At 35.3% G+C, this 12,933-nt stretch overlaps 1 protein-coding gene across 1 annotated transcript in view; it reads left to right on the forward strand.

Annotated features, from left to right (window-relative positions):
• hzg (CTD small phosphatase herzog) overlaps positions 1-12,933 on the forward strand; it is a 35,136-nt gene that overhangs the window by 3,142 nt on the left and 19,061 nt on the right. The window contains exons 2-4 of the mRNA XM_081757665.1: positions 1,876-1,914; positions 8,990-9,222; positions 10,911-11,060. Coding sequence (XP_081613791.1) covers positions 1,876-1,914; positions 8,990-9,222; positions 10,911-11,060 — 422 coding nt within the window. The remainder of the gene's footprint in view (positions 1-1,875; positions 1,915-8,989; positions 9,223-10,910; positions 11,061-12,933) is intronic.

A 12,933-nucleotide genomic window follows, 5' to 3' on the forward strand; every position in this document is an offset into this window, starting at 1 on the left:
TAGTTTGAATGTACTCTGTCACTTTTTTTAAGTAACATCTTAAACTGGACCCATAGTTACATTGCTACTTTCCTTTGGAACTATCGGAAAACCTTAATCCTCTGAAATGTAAAAACAGTGGTTTTCGTTTGAGGAAATACATGTTTTGTACTGTTAATAGCAAGGTTGGCTGGTTTAAACCAGCTTTATATATATATATATATATATATATATATATATATATATATATATATATATATATATATATAAAGTAAACCAAAAAAGAAAAGTGTTCGTAAAATCTTGATGAACACACATTTGTAGGTTATCACGTTTCACTCCCGTATTATATTCAGACCTAAATTCCCCATTCATTACTCAAAAAGATTATACTACAAAAGCAACTTTTGTTTGTTTTTTTTATAAGTTTGTGAATGTTTCTTTTGTGATTTTTTTAAAGTTTGTTGTTATTGTTATGCAAATGCAATCAAAGAAAAATTCTAAATAATGTTTACTTATTGATGAAATACATCAAAATGCTGTACTTCTTTTTTGGGAGGGGGTGTCATAATACAAACCCCACGAGTGGCATTTATTGAAATCAGAAGTCTTTGGTATCTATTTATGTATAAATGGGTCAGAGCCAAAGTCGACTCAAATAATTCGTATCTTTATTCACTTTTCTTACTGGTATACAAATTAACTCGTATTTCTTTAACTAGGGCTAATAAAAGTCGTAGTAAAAAAACTTGGACTAAATTAGTTCTTCTGTACTCTGCAGTATTTTGAAACTGTCTATATGTAATTCTGCATAATGATTTCACTTGTGCAACTGCTTATCTTTTTGTTCTTCTGAATTGACCCTTGACAATTGTATGAACAAGTAGGCCTACGTAAAGATCAGTACAACGTATTTTTATCAGGAGTCCTTCGTGAGTAAGTCGGCAGACGTATCGCATTTGTGGCCAATTAGTCCTGGTTCCGAGTTCAAATGGAGGACAGTTTCTCTCGGATGTAAGTCGAGAAGCGGTTTGGATTCCGCTTTAAGCTTATGTGACCCCTTCCAGCATAACCCGGTTGTTGCATAATAACACCAAGCTGAAGCAAACTTATTTCTGTTCATATATGATATGAATACATAGAGCAAATTATTTAAAACAAAAAACCCTGGTTTAAACCAGATTTTTTTTTCAATAAAATCATGGTTTTTGTTAACCTTGGTTAATAGTGATTATTACTAGTCTTTAGTAGTAATATAAATCGAATCAACTATTTTGTGGATTTTCTTTACCCTTTTACTCACAGGAAGAATTAAGAAATAAACGCGTTGTTTCTACAGTTCAGAGAGTTAAGGTTTAACTAACTACTTTTTTCTAGAATAGTTCCACAGGAAAGGAGAACTTGAACTATGCGTCCAGTTCATCATTTTTTAGATATTTGAGGAAAGTGACAATACAATGAAACTGTCGTAAGTTAAATTACCAAATCTAGACATACAAAATAAGAATGTTCTTGTAAAGGGCTCATTTAGTTTATTTTTCTAACAATAGTGAGACTAAAGGTGAGAGAGACGTAGCCTAGCTAGAGGTTTAAGAGCCAAGGGAGGGATACGTTTACAAAGAGTAACTTAAATTTTCGTGGAAATTATAATTACAGTCACATCAGACAATTTTAATAGACAGGGTCAGATATTTAAGTAATTAAGACTTGTTTTAATTCCGTGTAGGGAAACATTATAGATTTTTTTCTCTCCATAAGAAACAATTATAATTTACTTATGATAGTAGATATTGCTGATTAACATCATTCGTTTTCAGATTTAATATTGTTGGACTTTTAATATTTCTTTGTATAAGTATAAATTGCCTATTCAAGTTCATGTATTATTATTTTCAGTTCAACTACCACAAGTAGAGAATGAACTTCCACCGCCAGGTAAGGCACTATAATTTTTAACAAGTAGGATAAACAGGAGTAGTGGAAGTCATTAGTAATAATTTTGAATGTCGGATCGGATATTCTTTCGAAATGAAATATAATAGAATCATATTTCAATTAACACGGAAAATATTATCAAAGGACAGCAAGATAAGAATGGATAAAATATAAAGAAGGTTGATTTAGAACCACATCACAGCATGTATGCATTACGGTACCATAGCAGCCTTAGTTCTAAGCAAATTTTATTCATATTTCGTTCTTTTCACCTACTCCTACCTTATCTGTCCTTTGATACTATTTAGTATATTGAGAAGAGAATACTAACATTTAGATTTTGTTTTGGAAACATATCATTAAGAATTTCTAAGATTAGTGTTGTTTCTTTGAATGTAGATGTAATAATAATTACTGTTATTATTTTTGTTGTTGTTTTAAATATATAAAACAGCGGAGACATGTGACGAAGAATGATTAATTGTTGAAGAGTATTTGACTTTCCATTTTTGAAGTGAAAGATGTCAAAACTCATCATTCTAAAGGCATAGTTGAACTTCACGATGTTCTGAAATGGCTAAACAAAGGTTAAAATATTCGTAAAAGCATACCGATAATTATTTTAGCGCGATTGTTCTAAAACGTCGTGAAATTGGAACTTACCCTTTGATATATTTTGACATTTTTATAGGTATATAAAAATGTTATAGTGTAGTTCATTGGTAATAATCATCCATCTAATATTTTTACATTTATTACACTTAGTACAGAGAGAAGTTATTTTCCCTCAAGAACGTTAAAAATGTTTGGAATTGAAACTAAACAACGACTGTCATTAATGCATAATATTACTTTTAACTATAACGTAGAGATATGTTGTAGGTAGCTATGGCGATATTGTATTCCATTGTGAAAAGTGACTTGGATATATAAAAAAAAGGGGGGGGGGGTGCTGATTCGAGATGCAAGGGCTCGGAAAAAACCGGCTTTTTTGAAAAAAACTTTTTTCTGCTTCCCTTTTTTCCTAGGGAAATTTTGGGCTTTTTTTCAAAATTTTGCTGTAAATTGATAAAGCATACTTTGTTTCGCTTCTCTACAGCACAAGAACTCATTTGATTAGTGGTTGATGTAGATAATAATATAGAACCTCTAAAATAAACCATGAATTTCGAAAATATTTTTTCTTTTAAATTCTTAACATATTTACATTATGAATTCGGAAGGACTAACCAATATATATATATATATATATATATATATATATATATATATATATATATATATATATATATATATATATATATATATAGTAATTTTTTAACTTTTTATACACAAAAATAAGTACTTTCTTTTTTTAAAAAAAAATACACAAATAACTAGCAAAACTGTATGTAGTATTTTTACTTCAAAATATCACACACCCTCTTTTTGAAACAAAAAATAAAACATGAGAGAAATACATTTATATGATAATCTTAAAAGCTGCACATCAAGAGCTTGGTTTCGGGTGGTTCTGTACAGTCTTAAATTTTTTAAGTTTTAACTTTCATATACATTGTATGAATATTTCGAACAAATTTTTCATTCATTGATCACATACGTAATAATGTTACCACCTATCAGGTGCTTGGAATCTGCAAAATCGGTAAAATTCCGAATTCTATAATGCACTGACTGTTTCTTAAGCTTGTTCAGAATCGGGAAAGTACCAAATTTTCTATTAATGGATCATATGCGTAATAGACTGTTAATCTGTGCGGTTTCCTAGACTTATAACCACCATAACGGTTTACCCAGTCCTGAAGGTTTCTGAATTTTTAACGACAAGAATTCAACATATTACGTGTTTTTTTTTTTTTTTTTAAATAAGAGAAAAAACTATGGAATACATTTAAGAAGAGTGGAAAGAATCAATCACTGTTCCAATTCACAAGAAAGGCGACAAAACTGAATGTAATAATTATCGAGGCGTTTCTCCTAACCTTCTATTAACAAGATTGATCCCATATGCAGATTATCAGTGTGGACTTAGGGAAATCGATCAACTATCGACCAGATATTTACTATTCGATACATATTCGAAAAGAAATGGGAATATATTATCCAGTACATCAGCTGTTTTTTGGTTTTAAAAAGGCTTACGACTTGGATAGGAGGGAAATATTATGCAACATTCTTACAGAATTCGGAATACCGAAAAAGCTAGTTAGATTAATTAAAATGTGTTTAAATGAATCCCAAAGTAAAGTCCGAGCAGAAAAATTCTTGTCCATGGGCTTCCACGTCGAGAATGGCCTGAAACAAGGAGATGCGTTATCGCCATTATTGTTCAGCTTTGTTCCGGAATACGCTATAAGGAAAATTAAAGATAGCAACCAGGCCCTAGAGCTGAATTGTATTCACCAGGTTACGGCGTATGCTGATGATGTGAATTTAATAGGGCATGATACGAGAACAATAAAAAGAAATGCGGTCTTATTAAACGCTTGCAGCGACATTGGTTTAGAAGTAAATGCAAAGAAAACTAAATACACGGAAGTTCACCGGGATCGTAATATGGCAAATTATGAATGCTTTAAAATATCAAATAATACTTTCGACAAAGTGGATACTTTTAAATATCTGGGGTCAGTATCACCAGACCATATAATATCCACAAAGAAATTAAAGGTCGACTGAAATCAGGAAATTCGTGTTATTATTCAGTTCAAAGTATTTTGTCGTCGCGAATTCTGTCGAGGAATTTAAAGCTTAAAATATACAAAACGATAATCATTCCTGTTGTGTTTTATGGTTGTGAAATATGGTTGCTTGAGGGAAGAACGTAGACTGAAAGTATTTGAAAATAAAATCCTGAGACGAATATTCGGACCCAAGAGGAACGGGAATGAGGAAAACTTCATAACGAAGAACTGCATAATTTATACGGTTTACCAAACATCGTTACGGTCATCAACTCTAGGAGGCTCAGGTGGGCAGGTCATGCAGCCAGAATGGAAGAAGGTAGGAACGCTTTCAAAGTTTTAACTGGAAATGAAATCGGAAAACGTCCATTAGGGAGACTTAGGCGCAGATGGGAGGACAATATTAAAATGGATCTGGCTGAAATACGGATACAAATTAAAAACTGGATCCAATTGGCTAAGGATTGAAGTCAGTGGAAAGCTTTTGTGAACGCGGCATTGAACCTTCTAATTCCGTAGGCCATAGAGAGAGAGAGAATATATTTAAATTAAGCACAAATGCACAACAATCATGAGTGAGTGGTTAGCTTTTGCGCTTCTGTCGGGAAGTCCAGGATTCAACCCCGCATTCGACCATTTTGACAAAAGTTTTTCTTAATTGTATGTGTGAATGTAGAGATAATGCCTGTACTGTGAGTTCTGACCGATTTCCTTTCTTACCGTTTTTAAATCGCTGTTATTACCAGCAGTGACGGATTTGTGAAGGAGGTTAGGGTGGGGATGTTTTACGGGTGAAGCTTGTACCCCGAAATTACAGAATTTCTAAAACAAACGAAATATTTGTTATGCCTTTACTCATAAACTTCAAGCTCTTCTCAGGTAAAAATTAGGAATTTTTAGAAAAACTAAACATTAATAAGAAAAACCCCTCCCAAAATACTTTTCTAAATCCGCCACTGTATCAGTATAAAATGGTCTTCAAGGTTGTATCCGGAAGGTTATTGCTGAATATACAAACAAAACGAAATATTAGTTATGCTTGTACTCATAAACTCCCAAATAAAAATTAGGAAATTTTAGAAAAACCAAACATTAAGCAGAGAAACACCTCCCAAAATACTTTTCTGAATCCGCTACTGATTATTTGTATAAAATGATATTCAAGTTTGTATTCGGAAGATTATTGCTAATAAATCATTGCACAGCTACAGTATAACAAGAATGTGGAAGTACGCTTTGACAGATATACTGACAAACGTACGCTCTAATGGATATATTGAAAAACAAAAGTTTAACTTATGTGCAAGAAGCTAGAGTAGGCCTACTAATCTCTAGGAAATGAAACACGGATGACTAAAAAGAAATGATGTAGAAAAGAAAAAAATGTCGATAACTCAGAAGTTAAAATAAAGTTAAATATCTTCTACGGTTGCTCTCAAATACTACGTACTTTATGTTTACTTTAATTCATAAAACATGTGTTCCATCCATCATGATGGTGAATTCCAGAGCGAAATATAGCATTTAGGTCATGAAATCTTATTTAACTTTAGAGTATACTATAAGAAAACTATTTAAATAGAAAATTCATAAATATGAAAAAAGCCAGAATTCTCTTTTTTTTTCCCCAAAGAAGCCGGCTTTTTTGCATCTCTAGTGCTGATAAATCCTTAGCCCCACCAGCAACGAAATGACAAGTAGCAGTGAAAACAGGTTATTCCACATATTCCCCAGCCAAGGTCAGTGCATTTCTCTCAGCGTTTCCGTAATTTCATTAATACTTGCAAATAAAACTGAAGATTGATATTTGTTTATGTCTGGGGCCATTATCACTTCCTCGTTATCAAAGGACCCAGGTTCTTATTAGGTTCTTTTAAGATTTACGAATAGTCCATGGTCACTGGGAATAAATGTGGTAAGTAGAATGTATGGTCAATACATTAAAATTATGTTCCTCAGAACATCAAGAGTTTTGTGAGCTTTGTGGACGGGAGCGTTATCCTGAGAAACAAAACTTTTCGAAGCTTCCCACATCTTTTCTTCTTCAAAATATTATTCAGTTTGTACAAAACGCTGTAATTGTAATCTGCAGTAATTGTCTTGCCCTTGTGCAGGTAGTCAATTAACAGCACATTATATTTGTCTCAAAACGCTGTTGCAATACCTTTCCCTCAGACTTCTGTATTTCGAGTTTTTTGGGTTTTTATGAACCTGAATGGCGCAACGCTGAAAATGACGCAACTTCGCTTTTGAACTCTCCTTAAGATGCTATTTCTGATCTGCGCTCAAATGTTGAAGCACCCATTGGCTGAATGTTGCATGCCTAAATGTTGATGAGTAAGAACTCCAACTCACTGTCTGGATCCCTGATTATGTACAGCCACGAACATACACCCTCCATTCCAAAAGAAACCGAACGTTTTAAAAAAACAAAAAAGCAATGTACATTTTGGAACAAATCATTTTTATTAATCAATGTATTCCCCTTCTGCATCGATACACATATTTGCACGCTCCAACAAGTTGTCAAACGACTTCTCCATGTCCTTTATTGGAATGGTCTTTAGGACGGCGGTCGTCGCCTTCTCAGTGGCATCAATCGATGCGTGCCACTTTCCTTTCATCGCCAAATGCAGTTTCGGGAACAGATAGAAATCGCACGATGCGAGATCTGGTGAATAGGGCGGATGATGCAATCGAATAATGTGATTTTTGACCAAAAATTCAGTTACAAGTCGCGAACGATGTGATGGTGCATTATCGTCCAAAAGAGTCCAACTGCCGATTTCGCGATATTCGGGCCGAATACGACGAATTCTTGCCAGCAAACGCTTCATGACGCCCAAGTTATGTTATGTTTGATGAATTCACGCACTTTTTCGATGTTTTCTTCCGATAATCCGGTTCTGGGACGGCCTGATCTTTCGTCATCATCCAGCGTCTCTCTACCCGATTTGAATCGCCTGAACCACTCGTAAACTTGCGTACGGGATAGACACTCATCACCATATGCATTTTGTAGCATTTGGTGCGTTTCACTAAAAGTTTTACCCAGTTTAACACAAAACTCAATTGCAGCTCGTTGTTTGAAACTCATTTTCCGACCGATGTACACAACACACTGACAGTTGAAACGCAATAACTTTGTTGCCGTGCATCCAAATGTCATGACATTTATACCAGTTGTCAATGAGGGACTACGCCATCTACCGGTAAAATATTACAACAGATGGCACTAGTGGTACTATTTGTTTTTAAAAGTTCGGTTTCTTTTGGAATGGAGGGTGTAAATAAATAAAGGTTGGAGCCATAAGAAATAAAAACTGTTACCTCTAATTAAATTCATGACTGTACATTGTTTCAACAATCTTAGCCGAATGCGCTGATCAGTTATAATCATTATGAACCAAAACGTCTCTAGCGTTGTCAATTAGCACGGCCTTCTACTCCCGGATGCATCGTCGGTATGATATTGGAACACAAATTCTTTATAGTGTCCTAGGAGGCGGCCTCTTCCCCTAATTTTGTCTAGTGGTTCCATAAATTTCCTTTTTTCTTTGTTTGTTTTGTATACAAAGTGATACTTGATAAGTCAATGCATGGCTTTTTTTAGACCTTAAAGGAAAGGAAAAAATGTTAGAGCTCCATAAAAATTGTGTGGTGTACCTGAAAAGAATGCTCTTTAAGATTGTTATGAAGATTAACCATCTTGTTGTCAAGTTTGTGGGACATCATCATGCCCTTGGGTTTTCTCTGGGTACTCCCATTTTTCCCATATTCGAGTCCCATTTTAAGCTGTAGTTTCCGTCCTTCATAACTCCGTTGTTCCATGCGGACGAAGGTTAAACAGACTTACTTCTATCTATGTGTAATCTAAATAAACAAAGCGAATCTATTTAAACAAACAAACAAAAAGAAGAAAAGAAAAAATAGAAAATGGTTTAAACAAAAAAAAATACTTTTTAACTTTTTTTTGCCACCCTGCTTCGTGCTGACTTAAGAACTACTTCCCCTTAGTATCTGTTGCGGTATCCGCTGTTGTTCATTCATTCTCATTTTTGAGCATATATTTTCATCAGTGTATAACTTCCTTTTCATCTTTATATTTATCTCCGATGATACTATTACATCAACTGCTTAACTGTGTTATTAGAATCCCTTCGAACTTTGCGTAATACTTATTCCATTACAGGCTCCAAGAATAGAAATTGATACGGAATATGAAAGTTACGATGATTCATTCTCTAGTGTATAGTGAATCGTACTAGTTTTATTTATGTTCAACGAACTATTAGGTTTGTTTATATAGGGTTCTTTTATTACAAAACATGGAAATTACAATGTAGTGTCCTCTTTTTCTCATGTAACGAACTTTTAACACTTAATTGCAGGCCAGCAGGGGAAGAAACCTCGCCGTAGTCTTTTGCGATCTTTACTCTGTTGTTTTCGAGGCGAAGCGGCCTCGAAAGATTCTAAAACTTGTCCAGGAAATGAAGGACGATGCTCACCTGCAGTCCCTCCAGGAGTTCCACGGTTCTTGCTTCCCTCGGTGAGGCACCAAGATATGCACAAAAAGTGCATGGTTATAGATCTTGACGAAACTCTGGTGCATAGCTCATTCAAGGTATGTATGAAACATTTGGAAAATACGCCTTCCGTGTTTGTCAGAAAGTAGGACATTTTAGTTTTTTTTTTTTTTAACATTTGATTTTAATACTTCTTCCCCCCTCCCCCTTTGTTTCATGTCATCTACTGAGGATTGATGTAAGACCGTTATTTTATTTTTATGCCACTGATTTTTAACATTTAAATAATAGAATTCTTGTTTGTCTGGTGATTGTCTCATCTCATTTAAAGCAGAGATTTGTAAAATCTGATGATGGGAGACTTTCTCATAGAGTTCTCATAAATAAGATCATTAGTTAGTTAAAGGTGAAACAAAATGCAATATATATGTATATATTACCTGACGAAGTAGACACCAACAGGATAGTACGATTTTATGGAAGTACCGAGCGAATGCAAAGGGCCGACGGGTATATCGTAAATGGTGGTGTGAGCGTGCAGTACAAATAGCACTATGGTGTGTTCGCATGACTGTAAGGAGCAGGTGGAGTTTACCCAAGATCATTTATGCGGCATTGAGAATGTAACAGAAGTTTCAGTTCAAATGGAATGGGAAGACATATGTTGACCCCAAATCGGGTCGAGCAGAACAGATGCCATGCCTGAAAGGTGCTGAGTTTAAGAACGCACCCCTCCAAATCTACCAGTGACATCATAGTCAAGTTGACTGATCAATATGGACTTTCAGTAGTATTTGCACAGTGCGGGAATGTATCGATGCGTCTCTAAAGAAAAACCTTTGCTTAGAAATCCACGAGTAACACTGAGACAGTTGGACCACCGCAATGTTCGTGCAATAAGTGACAACAGAGACCCAGGTTGATTTCCTGGTGGGAGCTCTTATGGTCTGAATCCCACGTTTATCTGTAGGTCTGTACAGACTCAGTGATGAACGGAACTCTAAACTCCAAATCAACCAATAAGCGATAACACATGGATCCACTTTGCATTATCCGACGAGAGCCAATTTTCTTATTCTCGGACAGCAGTGTACCATAGGCGTGGCAGCGATACATAGACCACGACTACAGTAGCCTTATCATTCTGCAGTAAAATATGACGTCGGAAGTGTCGTGATGTGCAATACGTTTGAAAAACTGGTTATAATTATTTGTTGTTGCAATGGGCGCACCAATACTGCAAAATACATTAAGGTGTTATTAAGATGTATTGACACCCGTCTTTTAAACAAGCGTAGTGAGCGTAGTTCCACTCAATGAATGAGACATCATGGCAAGGCAAAGCTGTCTACCCACTGGAAGATGCAAAATGGGATTTAAATCCTACCGTGACCTGGACAAACCTTCTATAGAAAATTAACTCTAACCTTGCACTATGAATTCCGCTATGTTTAAGATCTTGATTTCGTTATATTTCGTATAGTACACAATATTTTACCTTGTTTAATACATAATATTTTAAAATTAAATGTGTATTCATGTATCCAAATGGTTACTGCGTATTCACGATTTTAATTTTGGGCGGAGCATTTGAGTTTGAAGTAAAGAAACATTGTGTCAGGATCGTGATCCATCTAGTAGAACATTCACCACTTGGTCGGTCATACCGCTTGCTGGACTGTCACGCTAAGAAGTTTAGTTTGTTATATCTCAGAAAGAAAATTACAAAATTTGAAGAAGTCTTTTAAAAGATGTTTTATTAATATTTTATGTTGTCTTTCTACAGCCTATTAATAATGCTGACTTTATTGTCCCTGTTGAAATTGACGGCACTTTACATCAAGTGTATGTATTAAAAAGGCCATACGTAGATGAGTTCCTGCAGAAGATGGGGGAGCTGTACGAATGCGTTCTTTTTACAGCAAGCCTAGCAAAGGTGAGTTTGTTTACTAAATGTATATTTTTAATTCTGAAAATGGATACTCTTGATGCTAATTACTGTTTTTGTAATATTAGATGGATCGTAACTTCATATCTTAACTGTAAAAAATATGATTTAGTGTAGAATATATTAACTAAATATGTTAGGTAAAAGTTTTTTCCTAAGAACCATGAAAGGAGATATAGTTCTATTTAATTGCACAAATTATTTGGAACTTGCTTTATTCATAATTAATTTGGATAGTGGTATGAGCAAAGTACATATCGTTCTTCAATTTAAGAAAATTACATCAGCGGCTGTAGTGATTCAGTTGTAAAACCTTCTTTTCTGATGTGTTTTTGGATTTGCAACGATACAGGATGTCCCATAATAAGGAGACATATTTTAAACGCATTAAGTAAAATAGGAACATTCGTATTTTATGAAGATACAGAAGTTTGTAACAGTGCTTTGAATATTGCATCACTGGTTTGATCACCAGGTTGAGAACATCTCGAACTGTTTCATGATCGTTGTTATAACATGGTCATCCTGAGATTACTTTCACATAGATGTTACCTAATGGAAGGTAGTAACAGTAGGCAGGATAATCTTCGGAGTTGGTGTCTCAGCTTTCCTGAAATGTCAGAGTAGCCGTTGTGCTCATTGTTGAAATATGCTTCCAGTTTTGTTGGGAGGCCACGACGGACCATTATGGATCAATGACCTGAAAACAGACCAAAATTAACATCCAAGGACAATAGTTGTTGTACAATACATTTAAATAGAGACAAATACCCTGCTCCTGTAAATTAATCTCAGTGTTACATGTAGTTTAGACTTATTCGTGTTTCCTTAAATCAAGGTGAAAATTGATTTTTTCTCTTTGTGCCAATATCTTAATGAAAACGGTATGTTACTTCAGTATAATGTGAATTTTTTTAATTTAAAGTCACGTGGTCTGTGTTCACAATGATAGGGAAAATCCATTTTTAAGAAAATAAAACATTTTCCAGAGGGTTTTCTTTTTTTCGATATCATTCCCGTTCCAGGGATACATAAGCACACCAGGATCTTGCTGGCTTACCAATGTGGGTTAAACCTGTAGACGTGATTTATGAATTTTCTCGGCTGCGAAGGATGAACTCACTGATCGATGCAGTTGGGGAACTCCATTTAGGTTAGGAATTGAGGGTAGGATTAAGAAACTAATTCTGCTAAAAGGAAATTACGAAGAAACAGCGTGGATTCTGTATGCAGAAGGTTTTCGCTGTATATTCGACCATTTTCGCTTCGGTGCTGCTATTTGGCGAATCATGGTGAAACTATAGGTTTGCTGGCGGGAACAATCTTGTGTCTGACCTTGTAGGTGCGTGAATGTTGTCAAATGGCGCCGAAGATCAATAGGTATTGGGAGGGTTATGTAGTGTCCCTTTTCCATGCTAAGTTTACGTACGTATGTGAAACTGCAGAGAGAATGGGTTAACACCCAGGGTGACTACTGCAAAAGCTATTGTGGCCCATTACACACAACAGGCTCCCCTTGTAAAACAATTCACCTACGAAAACTACCAGAAGAAGGGCTGCAAGCCAAGTGACACCAGTAGTGCTAAAGGGAATCCGTCGATTGGCGTGCCAATAAGTCCCCCGATGCAACGTGATTATGGGCCATAGATTCGATCTCGCATCGTCAACTGTGAACAAAACAGTTCGTAAACGCCTCAGGTTGAAGTGTGTGCGGAAGGCTCGTGTACACCACGTGTTACCGCGTCACATTGCCAAATGCAAGAAAGTTGTCACAATGGATGAATCATACGTCCATCTCACTGCTAGTAGTCACATTCGGGTGATCACATATCGTGACATTGCTGGCAATGGGCGCAGCAAC

Source organism: Thermobia domestica, chromosome 1, assembly GCF_964235325.1.
Source record: "Thermobia domestica chromosome 1, izTheDome1.hap1.1, whole genome shotgun sequence".
NCBI lineage: Eukaryota > Metazoa > Arthropoda > Insecta > Zygentoma > Lepismatidae > Thermobia > Thermobia domestica.